Source organism: Melanerpes formicivorus, unplaced genomic scaffold (assembly GCF_026170545.1).
Source record: "Melanerpes formicivorus ecotype bairdi unplaced genomic scaffold, bMelFor1.0.p_v2 SCAF_22, whole genome shotgun sequence".
NCBI lineage: Eukaryota > Metazoa > Chordata > Aves > Piciformes > Picidae > Melanerpes > Melanerpes formicivorus.
Window position 1 is genome coordinate 4,169,456 of NW_027142374.1, and position 18,590 is coordinate 4,188,045.

General features: G+C 55.9%; 1 protein-coding gene across 5 annotated transcripts; it reads right to left on the reverse strand.

Moving 5' to 3' along the window:
- Positions 1–546: 546 nt before the first annotated feature.
- LOC137447912 (hepatic and glial cell adhesion molecule-like) lies at positions 547–13,236 on the reverse strand. 5 transcript variants are annotated; one of them, XM_068151901.1, is made up of 10 exons: positions 13,152–13,236; positions 11,669–12,010; positions 9,268–9,537; positions 8,666–8,782; positions 7,593–7,694; positions 6,379–6,501; positions 6,054–6,149; positions 5,256–5,357; positions 4,321–4,385; positions 547–3,016 (listed from the first exon to the last, which is right to left on the reverse strand). In XM_068151901.1, exons 1-10 carry the CDS (start codon positions 13,183–13,185, stop codon positions 2,834–2,836), a joined length of 1,434 nt encoding a protein of 477 aa, XP_068008002.1. In that variant the 5' UTR covers positions 13,186–13,236; the 3' UTR covers positions 547–2,833. The 5 variants fall into 5 exon arrangements, with proteins under 5 accessions (XP_068008002.1, XP_068008001.1, XP_068008003.1 ...); XM_068151900.1 differs by lacking the exon at positions 13,152–13,236 and having other exon boundaries at positions 11,669–12,227; XM_068151903.1 differs by lacking the exon at positions 13,152–13,236 and having other exon boundaries at positions 2,878–3,016; positions 6,054–6,165; positions 11,669–12,227.
- Between the last annotated feature and the right edge of the window lie 5,354 nt (positions 13,237–18,590).

An 18,590-nucleotide genomic window follows, 5' to 3' on the forward strand; every position in this document is an offset into this window, starting at 1 on the left:
ATTCCTGCCCCTCCTCACATCATCCCAGTCCCTCCCACAGCATCCCAGTCCCATCCACAGCATCCCAGTCCCTCCCACACCATTCCTGCCCCTCCTACACCATTCCTGCCCCTCCTTACATCATCCCAGTCCCTCCCACACCATCCCAGTCCCTCCCACACCATTCCTGCCCCACCCACACCATCCCAGTCCCTCCCACACCATTCCTGCCCCACCCACACCATCCCAGCCCATCCCAGCACTTCCTGAAGGGGATTCACCAGGGCTGGAGCTCAGGCTTCCAGCAGGGCTTGAAGAATGGAGCTCAAGGGAGGTGGTGATGGGTGGGAAGTTGTCCCCTTCAGCCGAAGTGGAGCCCTCAGGTGCTCTCTCTCTCAGCATTTCTCACTCAGGGATGGAAAACAGCATCCATCCGAGGAGCTGAGCACTTCCCCCATGGCACCAAACCCTGACCCAGCAGCTGCTGGAGCAGGAAAGATCCCAGCAGTGCAGCTGGGAGGAGGATGGAGTCATCTGCTCCTGGAGGAGGGAAGGTAGGACTGCAGGTGGAGGTCCCCATGGGGAATGTCTTTATTTAGTTGGATAAACAACATCGGGTTGGGGTTCCTCTGGTGCTCCTCAGGGATGAGGATGCCCTCAAGCTGATCCCTTGGCAGGACTTACTCCAGCATCACCTACCATGTGCCAACCTGCAAAGGAGACTGCTGGAGCCCATGGGAGGGAGGTGAGGCTGGTGAAGGGACAGCAGCAGCCAGGGATGCTGAAGAAGGAATGCAGAAGACATCCAAACATCTCCCCCCCTCAAAGGTGCATCAAGATGCTGATGGAGCTGCCTTGCCCAGTCATCATTCCCAAGGATGGGGTCAAAGGGGCAGCAGCAAGCAGAGAAAAGGAGGAGGGAGTGTAGCACAGGTGGACAAGGGCCTGGGTGTCCTGAGGAGGGTGGGGTGACATGGGGCCCTGTGCCTTGCAAAGCTGAGGGGAGGGCACTTGGGCTGAGAAAGGAACAGGGAGAGGAGAATGGTGACTGGAGCTTGCTAACAAATGGAGCTTCCTTTGCTTCCAAACCTTCTGAGCTGCTCTGCCAGTTTCATTTTGGGGGTACTTAGAATCACAGAATCACCAAGGTTGGAAAAGACCTCAAGGATCATCAAGTCCAACCTGTCACCCAGCACCTCATGACTACTAAACCATGGCACCAAGTGCCACATCCAATCCCCTCTTGAACACCTCCAGGGATGGGGACTCCACCACCTCCCTGGGCAGCACATTCCAATGGCTAACAGCTCTCTCTGGGAAGAACTTTCTCCTCACCTCCAGCCTAAACCTCCCCTGGCACAGCTTGAGACTGTGTCCTCTTGTTCTGGTGCTGCTTGCCTGGGAGAAGAGACCAACCCCCTCCTGGCTACAACCTCCCTTCAGGGAGTTGTAGACAGCAAGAAGGTCTGCCCTGAGCCTCCTCTTCTCCAGGCTAAGCAACCCCAGCTCCCTCAGCCTCTCCTCACAGGGCTGTGCTCCAAACCCCTCCCCAGCTTTGTTGCCCTTCTCTGGACACCTTCCAGCGTCTCAACCTCTTTCCTAAACTGAGGGGCCCAGAGCTGGACACAGGACTCAAGGTGTGGCCTAAACAGTGCTGAGCACAGGGCACAATGACCTCTGTGCTCCTGCTGGCCACACTGTTCCTGATGCAGGCCAGGATGCCATTGGCCTTCTTGGCCACCTGGCACACTGCAGGCTCATGTTCACCCTAATGTCAACCAGTACCCCCAGGTCCCTCTCTGCCTGGCTGCTCTCAGCCACTCTGACCCCAGCCTGTAGCACTGCATGGGGTTGCTGTGGCCAATGCGTACAACCTGGCACTTGTTCAATCTCCTGCCCTTGGACCCTGCCCATCTGTCCAGCCTGGCAAGGTCTCTCTGCAGAGCTCTCCTCTCCTCTAACAGATCAACTCCTGCCCCTAGCTTGGTGTCATCTGCAAATTTACTGCTGATGGACTCAATCCCCTCCTCCAGATCATCAATAAAGATACTGAGCAGGATTATTGAGGCTGGAAAAGACCTCTGAGATTATCCAAGTGCAGCCTCTGACCTTTCAACCCACCACAAAAGCTTTGGCTTGAGGAGCTTGTGTGTCAAGCCCAGGCTTGGGGGTGTTTGGCATTGCTTTGCTATGCTCACTGCTGTCTACCTGTAGCCTTGCAGGGTTGTGAAGAGCCTTTCTCTTGAAACGTTCCATCCCTACCCAGTCCACTCCAGTCCAATCCTGTCAGCCTTATTCTTTTGCCCCCTCTGGGGCAGCAGAGCACTCTGTCCCCTCATGAGACCCCGACGGCAGGAGGAGGAAGAAGGGGTAGGCAACAGAAGCAAAGCCATGCTTGGGAATTGATTAAGGAATGTCTTTTTTACCACAAAATAGAAAGTATTTAAGAGAAGGGAAAGTTACAGAGGGCTCAGAGAATGGAATGGGTACAGAGATGTGCATACAGCCAGGCTGGATGGACGTGGGTCATGTGGATGGAGATGGAGTCTCTTTGGATGCAGGACCCCCCCCAACCCTCATAGGAGCAAGGAGGTGAAAGCAGAAGGCAAGACAGGCAGTGCCTCCTCCTTGTATAAGGTGCAGACAGGAAAGGGGAGTGGGGTTCACATGAACCTGGGACTCCTCCCCTGAGGTGGAGCATCCCTGCCCACATGAATCCACCTCCCACCCATCCAGGGAGTCAGGTCTGCCCAGGGGGTCGAGTTCCCACCCACCCCCTGCAGGTCTTAACCCACAAGAGATGACCACCACCACTGCTTGGGTTTTCTTTCAGCCTGGATTCTATGAAGAGAGGTCAGGGAATGTGGGTGGGAGGAGCATCAGCTGTCCTCTGGCCCTCTCTTGCTGACCCGGGGGACACCGTTTTGGGAAGGGTTTGGTCTGGCTTGTAGTGGACTGTTGGCAGAGTCATGGGTGCCTCACTTTGGCTATTAGCAGTTTTCCCTTCCTGACTCTGTCCTTGGAATTCTGCCTCCACCTGCAGGAAACACAGACAGTGTCCTTTGGTGGCACTGAAGGAGCTCATCAGCCCTGCTGAGGCATCTGCTGAGATGGGGGCAGGATGAGCAGCCCCAGGCATATGCTGCTCTGGCACTTAACCATCCCAACTTCTCTTACACATCCCAAGCCCTTTGAGCTGTCCCAAGCCCTCTTCAAGATCCCAGTCCCTCTTAGACATCCCAAAGCTTCTTAATCACCCCAAACCCACTTGAACATCCCAATCCCAGTCTCTCCTGGAGAGCCCAATCCCTCTTGGGCATCCCAGCCCATCTTAGATATCCTGATTGTTCTTAGCTATCCCCATCCTCTTTAGCTGTCCCAAGCCCTCTTCAAGATCCCAGTCCCTCTTAGACATCCCAAAGCTTCTTAACCACTCCAAACCCACTTGAACATCCCCATCCCTCTTGGACATCCCAGTCCATCTTAGATAGCCTGATGGTTCTTAGCTATCCCAATCCTCTTTAGCTATCCCAAGCCCTCTAAAAGATCCCTGTCCCTCTTAGATATCTTAATCCCTCATGGACATCCCAGTCCCTCTTTGACACTCCTTAGAAATCCCAATCCTTCTTGGACATCCCCATCCCTCCTGGAGATCCCCATCCCTCCTGGAGATCCCCATCCCTCCTGGAGACCCCCATCCTTCACCTCCCCCCTCCCAGAGGGAAGCCCCTGCAGCAGTGTGAGCACCAGCACCCGAAATGCAGAGCTGCAGCATCAACCACAGCTGGACCAGCAGCAGGAGAAGTAAGGGGTGGCCACCCCTGACTCTCAAACCCCTCTAGAACAAGGAGGCAGGGGAGGAAGAGGAGGCTTGGTGAGGCTGAAGGCTGCAGTGCTTCATGAGAACCAGGTTTCTGTGAGCAGAGCAGGGTGAAGCAAGCAGAGGATAGGTGTGTTGGCGGCGGGGGGCAAGGAGCTGTGGGTTTCCTGTGGCTTGTTTTGGGTGAGCAGCAGCAGCATAGGGTGTTTTGGTCCCCAGAATTAAGGGCAGCAGCCTGAGCAGTGACACAACTCAGGACACCCAATTAATTGTTCATAATTATCCTCAGTCCCCACCCCTGGGAGGGGAAGGGGCCCAAAGCCATGGGGGTGTGGTGCTGAGGGCTGTGGTTGGGTGGTGGCCAGGCAGTGCTGGGTTAAGGGTTGGACTGGAGGAGCTTAAAGGCAAGCAAACTGTGAATCTAAATATCCCTTCTGAATTAATTGTTAACCTAACTGCTTATTAATCTAAACTAATGAGGATGTGGAACAGCAGGGAACCAGCTATTGGCAGGGGGTTACCATGTTGGCAGCCTCTTGGTTGCTTAAGTCCCTGTCCATGCACAGCTCCACCCTCTTCCTGTGACCTGGGAAGAAAGAAAGGAAAAGCCATGGAACTCCCTGGGTTCCCCAAAGCAGCTCCTGGGTTTCCACCAGTGCCCTGGGGATTCAGGATGCTTGCTGCATTTCAAGGGATGGAGGAAGAGAAAAGGGCTGCAGAGAGCAGGGGTGGTTCCATGGCCCTGCCGTGTTGGGCTGATGGTTGGACCCAGTGACCTTGTCCAACCCAAACAATCCTGTGGTTCAGCCTCTCACTGGGGCTCCCTTGGTGGCCAAACCCAAGAGAGCCACCTTTTGGGGAGGAAAGCAAGGAGGCAGCATGGAGAATGGACTTCTGATGCCTATGATGGGCTGCATCAAGAGAAGTGTGGCCAGCAGGTCGAGGGAGGTGATCCTCCCCCTCTGCTCAGCTCTGCTGAGACCCCACCTGGAGTACTGCCTCCAGTTCTGGAGCCCCTATTACAAGAGGGATCTGGAGGTGCTGGAAGGTGTCCAGAGAAGGGCCATGAGGATGATCAGGGGGCTGGAGCACCTCTCCTGTGAGAACAGACTGAAGGAGTTGGGGCTGTTCAGTCTGGAGAAGAGAAGGCTCCGAGGTGACCTAATTGTGGCCTTCCAGTATCTGAAGGGGGCTACAGGAAGGCTGGGGAGGGACTGCTCAGGATCTCAGGTAGTGATAGGACTAGGGGGAATGGAATGAAGCTGGAGGTGGGGAGGTTCAGGCTGGAGGTGGGGAGGTTCAGGCTGGAGGTGGGGAGGAAGTTCTTCACCATGAGAGTGGTGAAGCCCTGGAATGGGATTGTCCCCCTGCCTGGGGAAGGTGTCAGAGCTAAGCCTGGGGACACCTCAGTGCCTGAGTGTTGAGATTGCTGGAGGGAGAGCAGGGGGGTACTTACACTGTAGGGGCACAATCAACAGCCTGATGATGCTGATGATGATGGCTACAGCAGCAGAAACATAACTGAGCCTCAGGCCAACAGGATCTGAGCAGCCTTGCTCTGCCAAAGAGAAAGGAGGAGGTGTCAGGAGTTGCTCCTCTGGCCAGCACCAGGACATGTAGGGGCCAGGACGTTAATCCTGTGTGACAGAGAGAGGAGATCCCTGCATTTGCAGTCACAGAGGGAGCCACCAGGCTGAACCTCGCTTAGCTACCTAACAGCTACGACCTCCTTGCTCAGCAAGAAGCTGCCATGATGGTGTCAGCTACAGAATGCCCTGACCTCAGCATGCTGGAGGTTGGAAGGGACCCATGAGGGTGGTTGAGTCCAATTTCCTGCTCCCCATAGGGCTGCCTAGCTTTAAACCCTGTGACTAAGAACATCACCCAGACATTCTGTGACTTCTGATGGACTCAGTGCTGTGATCACTGCCCTGGGGAACCTGTTGCAGGGACCCACCATCCTCTTAGCCAGTCCCTCAACCCCAGCATGGTGGGGATAGGAAGGGACCTCTGGAGATCATCCACTCCAACCCTCCCTGCTCAAGCAGGGCACCCACAGCAGCTTGCCCAGGCTCACAATGTCCGAGCTGGGTTTGGAAGCTCTCCAGAGAAGGAGACTCCACAACCTCTCTGGGCAGCCTGCTGCAGGGCTCCAGCACCCTCACACTAATGAAGTTTCTCCTCTTTGTGCCCTGTGTGAAGACAGCCCAGCCCCAGCAGGCAGGTGAGGAAGGCAGGAGGGGTCAAAGCTTACCGCCGTGCTTCTCCATGCTGTGGAACAAGAAGGTGGTGAACAAGAGGTTGACCATCAGCGTTGTGGAGGCTGTGGAGCTGTGGGTGATGGAGAGCCCTGGGAGAGGGAAAAGCTGCTGATGGGTGAGAGGGACATGAAGCAGGAGCACAGGCAGGAGGAGAAGCTGGGCTTTGGGGGTGGGGTGAGCAAGGAGTGGCTCTGGATGTGCACCACAGCAGCATCCAGAGGCTCTGCTCCTTCCTGGGAGTGAAAAGCTGAGGAGGTTCCTCCTGGGATCTTCTCAGGCCTGTGCCACCAGAGGTTTAGATCCCAAACAGCAACTCACACACGTGGGCTTTGAGGCGGCTGCGAGCTGCTGGCCTCCACAGGAGCGCTGCTGCCGCCCAGGCGCTTCCTATCGCTGCTCCGAAGAAGAACAGCCCCAGCAAGAGGAAGGCAGCAGAAAGTCCTGGGGGAGAAGTAAACCAGAAGGTGAGATGGTGCCTGGGGGAAGCAGTGGGCTGAGAATAAGGCAGGAGAAAGTGGCTTGTGCCACCCCCCATCTGACTGCTGCACCTCCTTCTCTAGAATCTCCTCTGGAGAGCTTCCAACCCCAGCTGGCCCTTGTGATCCTGGGCAAGCTGCTGTGGGTGCCCTGCTTCAGCAGGGGGGGTGGACTGGATGATCTTCAGAGGCCTCTTCCAACCCCCACCATGCTGGGATTCATGGATTTTGAGATCTGGGAGCACAGGATCCATCACCCCATGCAGTGGGGCTGTGCAGGAGGAGGAGGAGGACCGCAGACCACAGACAAGAAGGGTCCTGGGCATGGGTCTGAGGCTGGGACTGGCTCAGCACCACTGGCCAGGGGACAGTGACCTGGAGCTGAGAACAGTTTGTGTCCTGCAATGTTTGTAACAGATGTTCCTACAAGGGGCAACCTTCTTCCAGTGGAGAATGGGGAGAAGCCCCACGTGCTTTGCTGGGGGTCCATTGGCTTTGTTTGCCTTAATCATGGAACGGTTTAGGGTGAGAAGGGACCTTCAAAGCTCATCCAGCCCAGCCTCCCTGCAGCCAGCAGGGACATCTGCAACTAGAGAAAGTTGCTCAGAGACACAAACAACCTGACCTGCAGTGGTGCCAGGCATGGGACATCTCCCACCTCTCTGGGCAACCTGGGCCAGGCTCTCAGCACCCTCAGTGTCAAACATTCCTCCCTTCTCCCCAGTCTGAATCTCTCTTTGAGTTCAAACCATTAGCCCTTGTCCTGGCACAACAGGGCATGCTCAAAGCATTGTCTCCATCTAGGCCTCCTGGGTTTCAATGATCAAAGACAACCACACAAGAATCATAGAATCAACAAGGTTGGAAAAGACCTGAGAGATCATCAAGTCCAGCCTGGCACCCAGCACCTCCTGACTACTAGACCATGGCACTGAGTGCCACATCCAATCCCCTCTTGAACACCTCCAGGGATGGTGACTGCAGAGAGCTAGAGGAGAAATAAACAAGTAGAGATGCTGAAGCAAGCAGGAAGAAATCAAGGTAAATGAGGCCTACCTTCTTCATGCATCCAGCTGATGGAGATGGCAAACAGGAGGACGGAGGAGACACACAGCAGCACGTAGCTGGACACACGGACCCGCTTCCGTGCTTTGTTTCCTGGAAAAAAACCCCAAATGTGTCACAGAAATGGCCTCAAGCTGCCCCAGGGGAGGTTTAGGTTGGACATGAGGAACAATTTTTTCCCTTTAAGGGTCATCCAGGTCTGTCCCAGGCTGCCCAGGGCAGTGGTGGAGTCCCTATCCTTGGAGGGGGTTCAAAGCCCTGGAGCTGTGGTGCTGAGGGATGTGGTTTGGTGGTGCCCTGGCAGTGCTGGGGTAAGGGTTGGACTCCATGAGCTGAAAGGTCTCTTCCAACTCAATGCACTCCATGATTTCATTCTGTGGCTGCAACTTTAGTTGTGTTTCCTCTCAATCAACACCCAAGGTGCTCCCCATTAACCTGTACACTCCCTGGGCACAGATCCAGTGCCATGACCCAAACCCCGATGTGCTTGGCCACCAAGCCCATGAGATGTCTTTGATCCACCCCAGGCAGGAAGCTCTTCCCATGCAGCCTACGTGTCATAAAATCACAGAATCAGTCAGGGTTGGAAAGGACCACAAGGATCATCTGGTTCCAACCCCCCTGCCATGGGCAGGGACACCCCACACTAGATCAGGCTGCCCAGAGCCTCATCCAGCCTGGGCTTAAACACCTCCAGGGATGGGGCCCCAGCCACCTCCCTGGACAACCCATTCCAGGGCTTCACCACTCTCATGGGGAAGAACCACCTCCTCACGTCCTACACCTCTTATTTCTCCCCAGTGGGAGAAGGACAGCTCACACACAGCATGGTGACACTTTGGGTCCCTCTCTCACAAAGCCACCTGGGACTGGTGGCCTCTTGGGAGTTTTATTCTCTGTGCCACGTAGAGAGGCAGGAGCAGACATGCAGGAGCTGAGCACTTCTCCCCCTGCCACTGAAGTGCACAGCAGGGGAGACGGAGCTTGGCTGAAAGCTCTCTGCCCTGTCCAGAGCTGGGGAGAAGGTCTCAGCCTGGGGGTTTGAGGACATCCCTGGCACTCACCCCGGCTGGGCTCCCTCGGCCAGCAGAGCAGGGTGAGGAAGCCGATGGCGGAGCTGGCGATGAAGATCAGCGTGACGACACTCAACCGCTGCAGGTGGAGCAGGGCAGGGGTGAGACCTGCAAGTTCAAGAGGGGATTGGACGTGGCACTTGGTGCTGTGGTTTAGTCATGAGGTCTGTGGTGACAGGTTGGGCTTGCTGATCTTTGAGGTCTCTTCCAACCTTGGTGATCCTGTGACCCTGTGAAAGCCAAGGCTGGAGACAACCCTGAGACACAGGCTGGTGAGCCCAGGAAGCTGCACAATGCTGGAGAGGCCCAGTGCTGCCTCTTCCCAGCACCTTGCCCAGGGAGGTCATGGATGCCCCCTCCCTGGAGGTGTTCAAGGCCAGGCTGGATGAGGCCTTGAGCAACCTGGGCTAGTGAGAGGCGTCCCTGCCCATGGCAGGGGGCTTGGAACCAAATGATCTTCAAAGTCCCTTTCCACCCAAACCATTCTAAGACTTTCCTGATTCCTGACTCAGGAAAGCCCAGGAGACAGTTATGAGGTGGACCTGTAACAAAAGGACCAAGCCCCAGATCCAGCAGGGCAGGGCAAGGCTCACCTGTCACCACCAGGCTGGTGGTTGCCTCCTTCCAGCTGATCTCATTGCTGATGTTGCAGGAGTAGGAGCCACAGTCTGACTTCCCCCCACTCCTTATTTGCAGCAGGGTGTTGTTTTCAGAGAGCAGACAGAGCTTTTCAGGTGGAAGGGGATGTCCATCCTTCTTCCAGGAGATGGAAGCCACCATTCCCTCTGGCACCACACAGAGCAGCTCAATGGATGAGCCTGCCAGGTTTGAGCTGCTCTGGAGCTCAGGCTGGGACACAGGCTCTGGAAAGCAGTGAGCAGCAAGGTGACCTTCCCAGGAGCTTCATCACAGAAGACCTTGAGTTGCAGAGAACCCATAAGGATCACTGAATCCAACTCTTTGCTCCTCACAGGTCTACCTAAAAGTACTGCCCTGCTCTGAACCTGAAAACTGGCCAACAGGCAGTACCTTGAGAGACCAAGAGTCCAAGAGACTTTTGGAGAGTGAGGTCCTTCTAGAAGACTTACACCCCAGAGCAGTTTGGAGGGAAAGAAGGTGCTGCAACATCCACCAAGATCAAAGCAGAAAGCAGATGTCTCTGTCCCTGGCCCTTTGTCCTCCCTAGGATGGACAGTGCCAACCCTTGGAGATGTGGCCTGGCAACTTGGCCTGAGGCATCCCAACAGGTTCTTCTGTGGAGAAGGACCTGGGACTTCTGGTGGACATGAGCCAGCAACAAGCTCTTGGAGCCAAGAAGGCCAATGCTCTCCTGGAGTGCATGAAGAAGAGTGTGGCCAGCAGGTGAAGGAAGGTTCTCCACCCCCTCTACTTTGCTCTACTGAGTCCACATCTGGAGTCCTGTGTCCAGTTCTGGGCTCCCCAGTTTCAGACAGGGAACTATTGGAGAGAGTCCAGTGGAGGCTGGGAAGGTGCTGAGGGGCCTGGAGCATCAATGTGAGGAGCAAAGGCTGAGAGCCTTGGGGATGTTGAGCCTGGAGAAGTGAAGCCCAAGAGGAGATCTGAGCAATGCTCAGCAAGAGCTAAGGGGTGGGGGGCAAGAGGATGGGACTGGGCTCTTGTCACTGGTGTCCAGGGACAGGACAAGAGGCAATGGGCACAAACTGGAAGCCAGGAGGCTCCACCTGAACAGGAGGAGAAACTTGTTTGGTGTGAGAGTGCTGGAGCCCTGGAGCAGGCTGCCCAGAGAGGTTGTGGAGTCTCCTTCTCTGGAGAGCTTCCAAAGCCAGCTGGCCATTGTGATCCTGGGCAAGCTGCTGTGGCTGCTCTGCTTGAGCAGGGGAGTTGGAGTGGATGATCTCCAGAGGTCCCTTCCAACCCCCCTCCCCCCCCATGATTCTGTGATCCTGCTTCCCCAGGCTGAACTTGCAGCCTCCCAAGGAAGTCAAACAGCACACCACCACCACCACTGCTACCCCCTTGGCACCGAGGGCAGGTGCAGGCCAGCACAAAACTCCATGGAGTCACTTCTCATGCAGCTGGGGTTGAGGGATTGGCTAAGAGGACAGTGGGTCCCTGCAACAGGTTCCCCAGGGCAGTGATCACAGCACTAAGTCCAGCAGAGGCCAAGGAATGCCTGGATGATGTTCTTAGTCCCAGGGTTTAACGCTGGGCAGCCCTGTGAGGAGCAGGGAATTGGACTCAACCACCCTCATGGGGCCCTCCCAACTGGAGATGTTCTGTGGGGCAGTTTTAGGCTGTGCCTTTAAAATTAGCTGCAGGGTTTGAGCAGGAAAGTAGGAAAGTGTGAATCATTCACCAGTGGGTGTAAAAGGGAAGCCAAAAAGATTATTCTAAACAAATTCATTGGACAAAAGGGTGTGGGGTGGGCACAGATGTACCCTAACCCTCTTTCACATCTCACTTCACTTCCATTCCTTTTCCCCTGTGTTGTCAGCTGCTTTCTGCTTCACTCAGGGAGATATGTAACTGCTTCTGGCTGGCCTTGGAGAGAAGAACAAACATTCCTCCTTCTCAACCCTTCTTTAATTCCACTGCAGGGGGGAGGAGGAGGTTTGGGGGGTGGGTGGGGGGAGTGGAGCAGCCTCCCTGCTCCCTGGGAAAAGCAGGGGGGAACAGGGTGAGGTTCTGTGCTATTTTCTAGTTGCAAATACCTCTAAGAATGTTGTGGCTCCTGAGTATTTGCTATCTACTCATTGCATTCCACTGCAGAGTGGAGTTCTGCCTTGTAAACACAGCTTCCATTTGCTTCCAGCTGGGCTAGTCGTGCTCAGTTAATGTGAACGAGACATTTCCACCCACCACACTCTTTGATCCCATAACTCTGTCCTGCTGACCGTGGCAGGGGGGTGGAACCAGCTGGAGGTCCCTTCCCAGCCAAGCCATTGTATGAAGCTCTGAATCTTGTGGACCTGTCTGCTGGGGAGAGCCACCCTCTCCACCCCTCTGACTTACTGATGACTTCCAGGAGGATTGTCCTGGCTTTGTCGTGCATCAGATCTACCGTTGCAACATAGATGCCGCTGTCTGTCTCCTGCAGCCTCTGCAGCAGCATGGAACCGTTCTCAGGGTAGAAGACCACCCTGCCTTGGTAGGCTGGGTAGATGGTGGGAGCCTGGACGTTTGCATAGTACTGGAGGATTAAATGAGAGGTGCCCCTCCTGACGACCTCCCAGTCGGTGAGGTTGGCGTTCCCGATGCTGGGCGCCCGCAGCAGCACGGAGGAGCCCACGGCCGCCAGTTGCTTCTCTGTGATCTCCACCACCGAGGGCGAGACCTGCAAGGACAGCAGTAGGGCTGGAAAGCAGAGAGACGGCAGAGCGGGAGGGGTTAATCTCAAAGCAGAGGCCAGAGTGAGGGCGGCTGGCGTTACAAAGCTGTTTTTCACTGGTTTCATTCTTGTGCCTCAGGGCAGGTTGCCAGGGGCTTGGCCTCCTCCCTTCCTCCCTCACCAAGATACTCTCTGAAATGCTTCCCTTGTTCTCTTGCCCTTAGGAAAGAACGTAACTTCGGGGGGTGTGCTTCTGCTCCTCAGGATCTGCTAGTGGGGGACCATAGTCAGTGCAGCTTCATCTCCGGGTCGTACAATGGTTCGTCTGAAGGCAGCTTTAAAGGTCACCCAGTCCAAACCCCCCCGCAGTCAGCAGGGACAGCTGCAACCAGTGCAGGTTGCTCAAAGCCCTAAAGAACCTGGCCTGCAACGGTGCCAGGGATGGGACATCTCCCATCTCTCTGGGCAACCTGGGCCAGTGTCAAACATTTCTCCCTTCTCTCCTGTCTGAATCTCCCTCTTTGAGTTCAAAACCATCACTCCTTGTCCTGTCACAAGAGGCCCTGCTCAAATGCCTGCCCTCAGCTTTCCTGAAGCTCTCAAGACCTTTTGCCCTGAAAATGTTTTCTCTTCTCCTTAAGGGAGAAAGAAGCTTGGTCAGTTTGCAAGTGGGTCCCTGGAGCCTACCCTTGGCTCTGCAAACCCAGGGTGTGAGAACTGCATCACATCACTGCTGGACACCGCAAACAGAAAATCACCTTTGGTATCTCCAGCAGAAACATCATGCTGGAGCCACTTGAGCTCCTTCCAAAGGTCATGTTGGGTTCTGAAGAGGGAACAAGCCAGAGGAGCAGAGACTGAAAGGAAAGTTTGGCTGAGAGAAGAGGATGAAGTGGAGGCTCAGAGGGTGAGGGAGGGGCGCACCATGATTGGAGAGCAGAGAAGAGGCTCACAGGGAAGCAATCTCTTAGCACATGGTGAAGGAGAGCTGCTTGTGAGAGGTGGTGATGGTGGTGGCCCCCAGCACAGGGAGGAAAAACACCTTTGCCAGCACCACTGCATCCCAGAGCAGGGGTGCAAGGAGAGCTTGGATATGCTGCAAGGCAGAGGTCTCCAAGTGGGTGCCTGGCCAGCACAGACCCCACTCAAGTCCCCTTCCATACTTACAGCCTCTGATAGCCACAAGCAGCCAGGTTGACATGGTTCCTTCAAACCTGCAGGAGGGATGAGCCCTCTGAGATGGCAATGTGCTTTTGGAGTGGCCACCCTAGAGGTGAAATCCTTGGGATGGTGAAGTGCTCCTGGGATGGCTGCTCCTGGGATGGGGTCCTTGGAACGGTCGCTCTAAGGACAAGGTCCTTGGGCTGGCTGCTCTTCAGATGGGCTCCCTGGGACAGCGCCATGCTCCTGGGATGGCCACTCTAGGCATGATGGGTGCACCTGAGATGGACACCATGGAAAGAACACCATCACTCTCTGCCACAATGGGCTCGGGGAGCATGCAGGGTGCTCAGTGCAGTGAGAAGGAAGCCCCCAGCCCACCTTCTCCACAGGTCCCCATGATGCTGCCATCTCCACGGGTGGCACAGCCTGAAGCAGGACGTTGCCATACAGCAGCACAAGTCCATGCCACTCGTGACAGCACAGCTCAGGGAAACCACTAAGGGCATGTCTGTGCTCAGAGCCAGCTGATGAGGAACCATCAGGACTAGAACCAGAAAGATCTCCTAGATACGAAGACTGCTGATACCCAACAGCATCAACTGGGGGAGGGCAAGTCCCAGCTGCTTTCTGCAGCCCTTCCTCTGTGTCCTGGTGTCATGGGTTGAGTTGAATCCACCTTTAAAGTCTGTTTTCAGCTGGGACAGAGCTCATTCTGTCTTCTGGTTGGAACCACAACACCACTTTGGCCTCCAGCATTGTCCCCAAGCTATGTGGTGGAATGCACAGGGAAAGCCTGGAGCAGAAGCACCCTGCAGCCCACTGGAGCCTTACAAAGGGGCCCCTGTAAGGAAGGTCCCAGGATTTTCATCCAAACCATTGATGTGTCACTCAAGAAGCACATCTGAGGTGCTGCCACAGGAACAGGATGAGTATCAGCTGCTTCTGGCTGCCCTAAAAAGCTTGGTCTGTGAGGAACAGCTCTGATTCTTCTCAAATACTGTATTCTGAGCTAAATATAGCTAGGCCATGGGAGAGCAATTCACAGCAGCCATGGGCAGCACATCAGGAGGGCTCCAACGAGGGACTGTGGAACAAAACAAAGCTCTGCAGATACCGAAGCTGCCTCCTCCCCGCCTTCGCCTTCTGCTCTCTTTCCTGTTCTCCTCTTCTCCTTCTCTTCTCATACTCCTACCCCCTTCTCCTCCTCCCTTCCTCTACTTCTCCTCTCTTTCTCCTGTTCCTCCCCCCACTTCCTCTTCTTCTGTGGTTTGCCTGTCTGTGGGCAGCCCAGGGCCCTGCTGTGGTCTGGAGCCCGTGACGTGGCTGCCATGGGCTTTGCTGCCAGCTCCACCCCATCAACTCACCATCCCCCCACACCAAGGGAAAGAGATCACGGTGGAAGGGCAGCTGTGGTCATTATCAGCCCTGACAAAGAGGTGCGTGGGGGGGGAGGGTCTCAGCTGGTAGTTACCAATGGGGTGGGCTGCTGGAGCACCACGATGACCCAGAGGCTTATCTCCAAGCGAGGGAGGCAACACTAGCTCCTGCAGAGGGCTGCCATGTCCCCCAGAATGTCCTGCAGAACGCTGCCATGCCCTAACATCAACAGAAGTTGAAGACCTGACCTTCTCCTGAGCCAGCTGTGGCACTTTAGGCTGGGTGCCTCCTGCTGCTGCCACATAAGCTACACCTCCGGGGTCAGGAGTGTCCCTGGGAAAGTGGAGTGCTGGGAGGCTTCTGGGTATGCTGTAAGGGACTCTGCTTGCTCTGGGTTTCTCTAGTCACTGTGCTTGCAGCTTCTGTATAACACTCACTGCTTTTGCACTTAAACTTTTCCATCACTTCTGCAATCCATTTGTGTAAGTCTCATTCTTTTGGCCCCAACCTTGGAGGCAAAAGAGGACCTGCCTGGCCTCAGAACAGTCAAATGGGCAGGGACAGACCTTGAGGCAGGGAGAAGGCAGAGGGATGTGTGGTTTGCCAGGACAAAGGTCCATTCCCACAGCAGCATGAACACCTGGATGGATGACCCCTTCGTGGTCTTTCTGCTCTTCTGACCTCTCGTCTTCCCTCACAGAGTAAAGACCAGAGAGGGAAATGGCTCCATTGCAGACCCTGCCCCCGAGCTTGAAAAGGTTAACCATCAGATGAGCAGACAACAAGCTTCCTGAGCCACACCACCCTCTTTCGATCGATTTGACATCTGCTGCAGGGGAACAGCTGCAGACAAAGAGCAGGGAAACCAGGAGAGCAAACAGCAGCCACGCTTTGCACAGCAGGAAGAGCACCTACAGATACCACCCCCCAGTGCAGCAGAACTATCCTGAAGGTTCCTCACGGCTGATGCAGCCTAAAAAGTCCCAGATCTGCTGGTGCCCAAACCATCACGAGAGTAACTGCAGAGCAGCAACACTCAACCAGAAAAGAGCAGCTTGAGTCAGTCAGCTCAGCTCTAATGTCTCTGGAGATGGCAGTGTTTGGGGCCTCTCACTCCAAGAAGGACACTGAGGGGCTGGAGCAGATCCAGAGAAGGGCAGCAAAGCTGGGGAAGGGTCTGGAGAACAGGGCTGGGGAGGAGCAGCTGAGGGAGCTGGGCTTGTTCAGCCTGGGGAAAAGAAAGCTCAAGGGAGACCTTCTGTTTCTAAAACTCCCTGAAGGGAGGCTGGAGCCAGGTGGGAGTTGGTCTCTTCTCCCAATGAACAAGCAGTAGAACATGAGAAAAACCCTCCAGTTGCCCCAGGGGAGGTTTATGTTGGACATGAGGAACAATTTCTGCAATGCAAGAGTGGTCAGGCATTGGAATAAAGGCACTCACCCTTCACATATTTATAAACACTAACAAGATCACCCCTAAGGCTCCTCCTCTGCAAGCTACAGAGCCCTCAGCTCCCTCAGTCTCTCCTCATAAGGAAGATGTTCCACTCTGTGAGTCTCTGAGCTGGCCTCTTTCAAGCAGTTCCCTGAAGTCCTTCTGGACCTGAGGTGCCCAGATCTGCACACAACAGTCCAGATGCAGCCTCACCAGGGGAGGAGCACCTCTCTCCGCCTCCCAACCGTACCCCAACTGGTCAGGACAGACCAGTTAGACACAGCAGGGTCCTGGGACCCAGTAATCCATTAGCTGTGCCCAGGGCCATCAACTCCAACCCCACGAGGAGCTCCTCCATGTGCGAGAGGCCTTCAGCCAGCTCTGAGCGCGGTGGTGAGACATCAGCTCAGGGTGGGGGGGATCCCCCTCCCCCCTGACTCATGCTCCCCCTCCCCCCTGACTCATGCTCCCCCTCCTCTCTGACTCATGCTCCCCCTCCCCCCTGAATCATGCTCCCCCCCCCCCCCCCCCATCCCTCTTTTCCCTAGTAGTTATCCCTGCCACTCCAGTCCTCTGGCTCCACGGGTCCAGTACCGCTCTCCACCGCTCCAATCCATGGTCCCATCGCTCCGGTCCCCAACCCCGGGTTCTCCAGCTGCTGTTCCCACCACTCCCGGCCCTGGTTCCCGCTTCCAGTCCCTAACCCCAGGGCTCCAGCCCCAGCCCATCGGACGCTGCCACTCACCGCGGCCGGCGCGGTCGTCAAACGCTGGGCGGATACGAAAGCAAATAGCCGCGGGGGATGGGTTTGAAACCGACAAAACTGCAGCTCTGGGCTCCTCCCTCCAGCTGCTTTGCACATCCCCTAAGGGCACCTGCCCCGGAAAATGTTTTTCTTACTGTCCAGTCTAAACCTACCCAGACACAGCTTGAGGCCATTCCCTCTTGTTCTATCACTGGGAGAGGAGACCAGCAGCAGCCTCTCCACAACCTCCTTTCAGGTAGTTGTAGACAGCAATGAAGCCTCCCCTCAGCCTCCTCTTCTCCAAATTAACCATCCCCAGCTCCTTCAGTTGCTCTTCATCAGATTTATTCTCCAGGCCCTTCACAGCTTCCTTGCCCTCCTCCTCCACGTCCTTCTTGTGTTGAGATGCCTGAAACTGGACACAATACTGGAGGTGTGGCCTCATCACAGCTGAGTACAAGGGGACAATCTCCTCCCCACTCCTGCTGGACACAGCATTTCTAATCCAAACCAGGATGCCTTTGGCTTTCTGGGCACACTGCTGGCTCATACTCAGCCACCGGTCCATTAGAACCCCCAGGTCCCTTTCTGCCAGACAGCTTTCCAGCCACACTGCCCCAAGCCTGTAGTGCTGCTTGGGATTGTTGTGACCCAAGTGCAGGACCAGGCATTTGGCCTTATTGAAGCTCATCCCATTAACACTGGCCATAGATCCAATCTATCCAAGTCCCTCTGTAAAGCCTCCCTACCCTTGTGCAGATCAACATTCCACCTAACTTGGTGTCATCTGCACACTTACTGCTGACACACTCTGTGTCTTCATCAATAAAGATGTAGAACAGAAGGGGTCCCACCACTGAGCCCCGAGGAACACCACTTGTACCTCCACCTCCATCCTTTCCACCTCCAGCCCTCCACCCCCATCCTTCTTACCTTCATCTTTGTCACCTCCATTGCTCTCTCTCCCCCCCATCCCTCCACTCTCTCTCCCCTCCATCCCTCCACTCTCTCTCCCCTCCATCCCTCCACTCTTCTCTCCCCTCCATCCCTCCACTCTCCCCTCCATCCCTCCCCCTCTCTCCCCCCATCCCTCCCCCTCTCTCCCCCCATCCCTCCCCTCTCTCTCCCCTCCATCCCTCCCCTCTCTCTCCCCTCCATCCCTCCACTCTCCCCTCCATCCCTCCCCCTCTCTCCCCCCATCCCTCCCCCTCTCTCCCCCCATCCCTCCCCTCTCTCTCCCCCCATCCCTCCCCTCTCTCTCCCCCCATCCCTCCCCTCTCTCTCCCCTCCATCCCTCCCCTCTCTCTCCCCCCATCCCTCCCCTCTCTCTCCCCTCCATCCCTCCCCTCTCTCTCCTCCCCATCCCTCCCCTCTCTCTCCCCTCCATCCCTCCCCTCTCTCCCCCCCATCCCTCCCCTCTCTCTCCCCTCCATCCCTCCCCTCTCTCCCCGCTCCATCCCTCAACTCTCTCTCCCCTCCATCCCTCCCCTCTCTCTCCCCCCCATCCCTCCCCTCTCTCTCCCCTCATCCCTCCCCTCTCTCTCCCCTCCATCCCTCCCCTCTCTCTCCCCTCCATCCCTCCACTCTCTCTCCCCTCCATCCCTCCCCTCTCTCTCCCCTCCATCCCTCCACTCTCTCCCCGCTCCATCCCTCTACTCTCTCTCCCCTCCATCCCTCCCCTCTCTCTCCCCTCCATCCCTCCCCTCTCTCTCCCCTCCATCCCTCCCCTCTTCTCTCCCTACCGCTCCGCACCAGTTACCATGAGGGGATCAAGGGCTGGAACAGGTTGCCCAGAGAGGTGATGGAGTCTCCATCCTTACCAGCAGTGCTCAAAAGCCATCTTGCCCATGGTTCTGAGTTGCCAGGCACAAACAGTGCTCCTCATTCA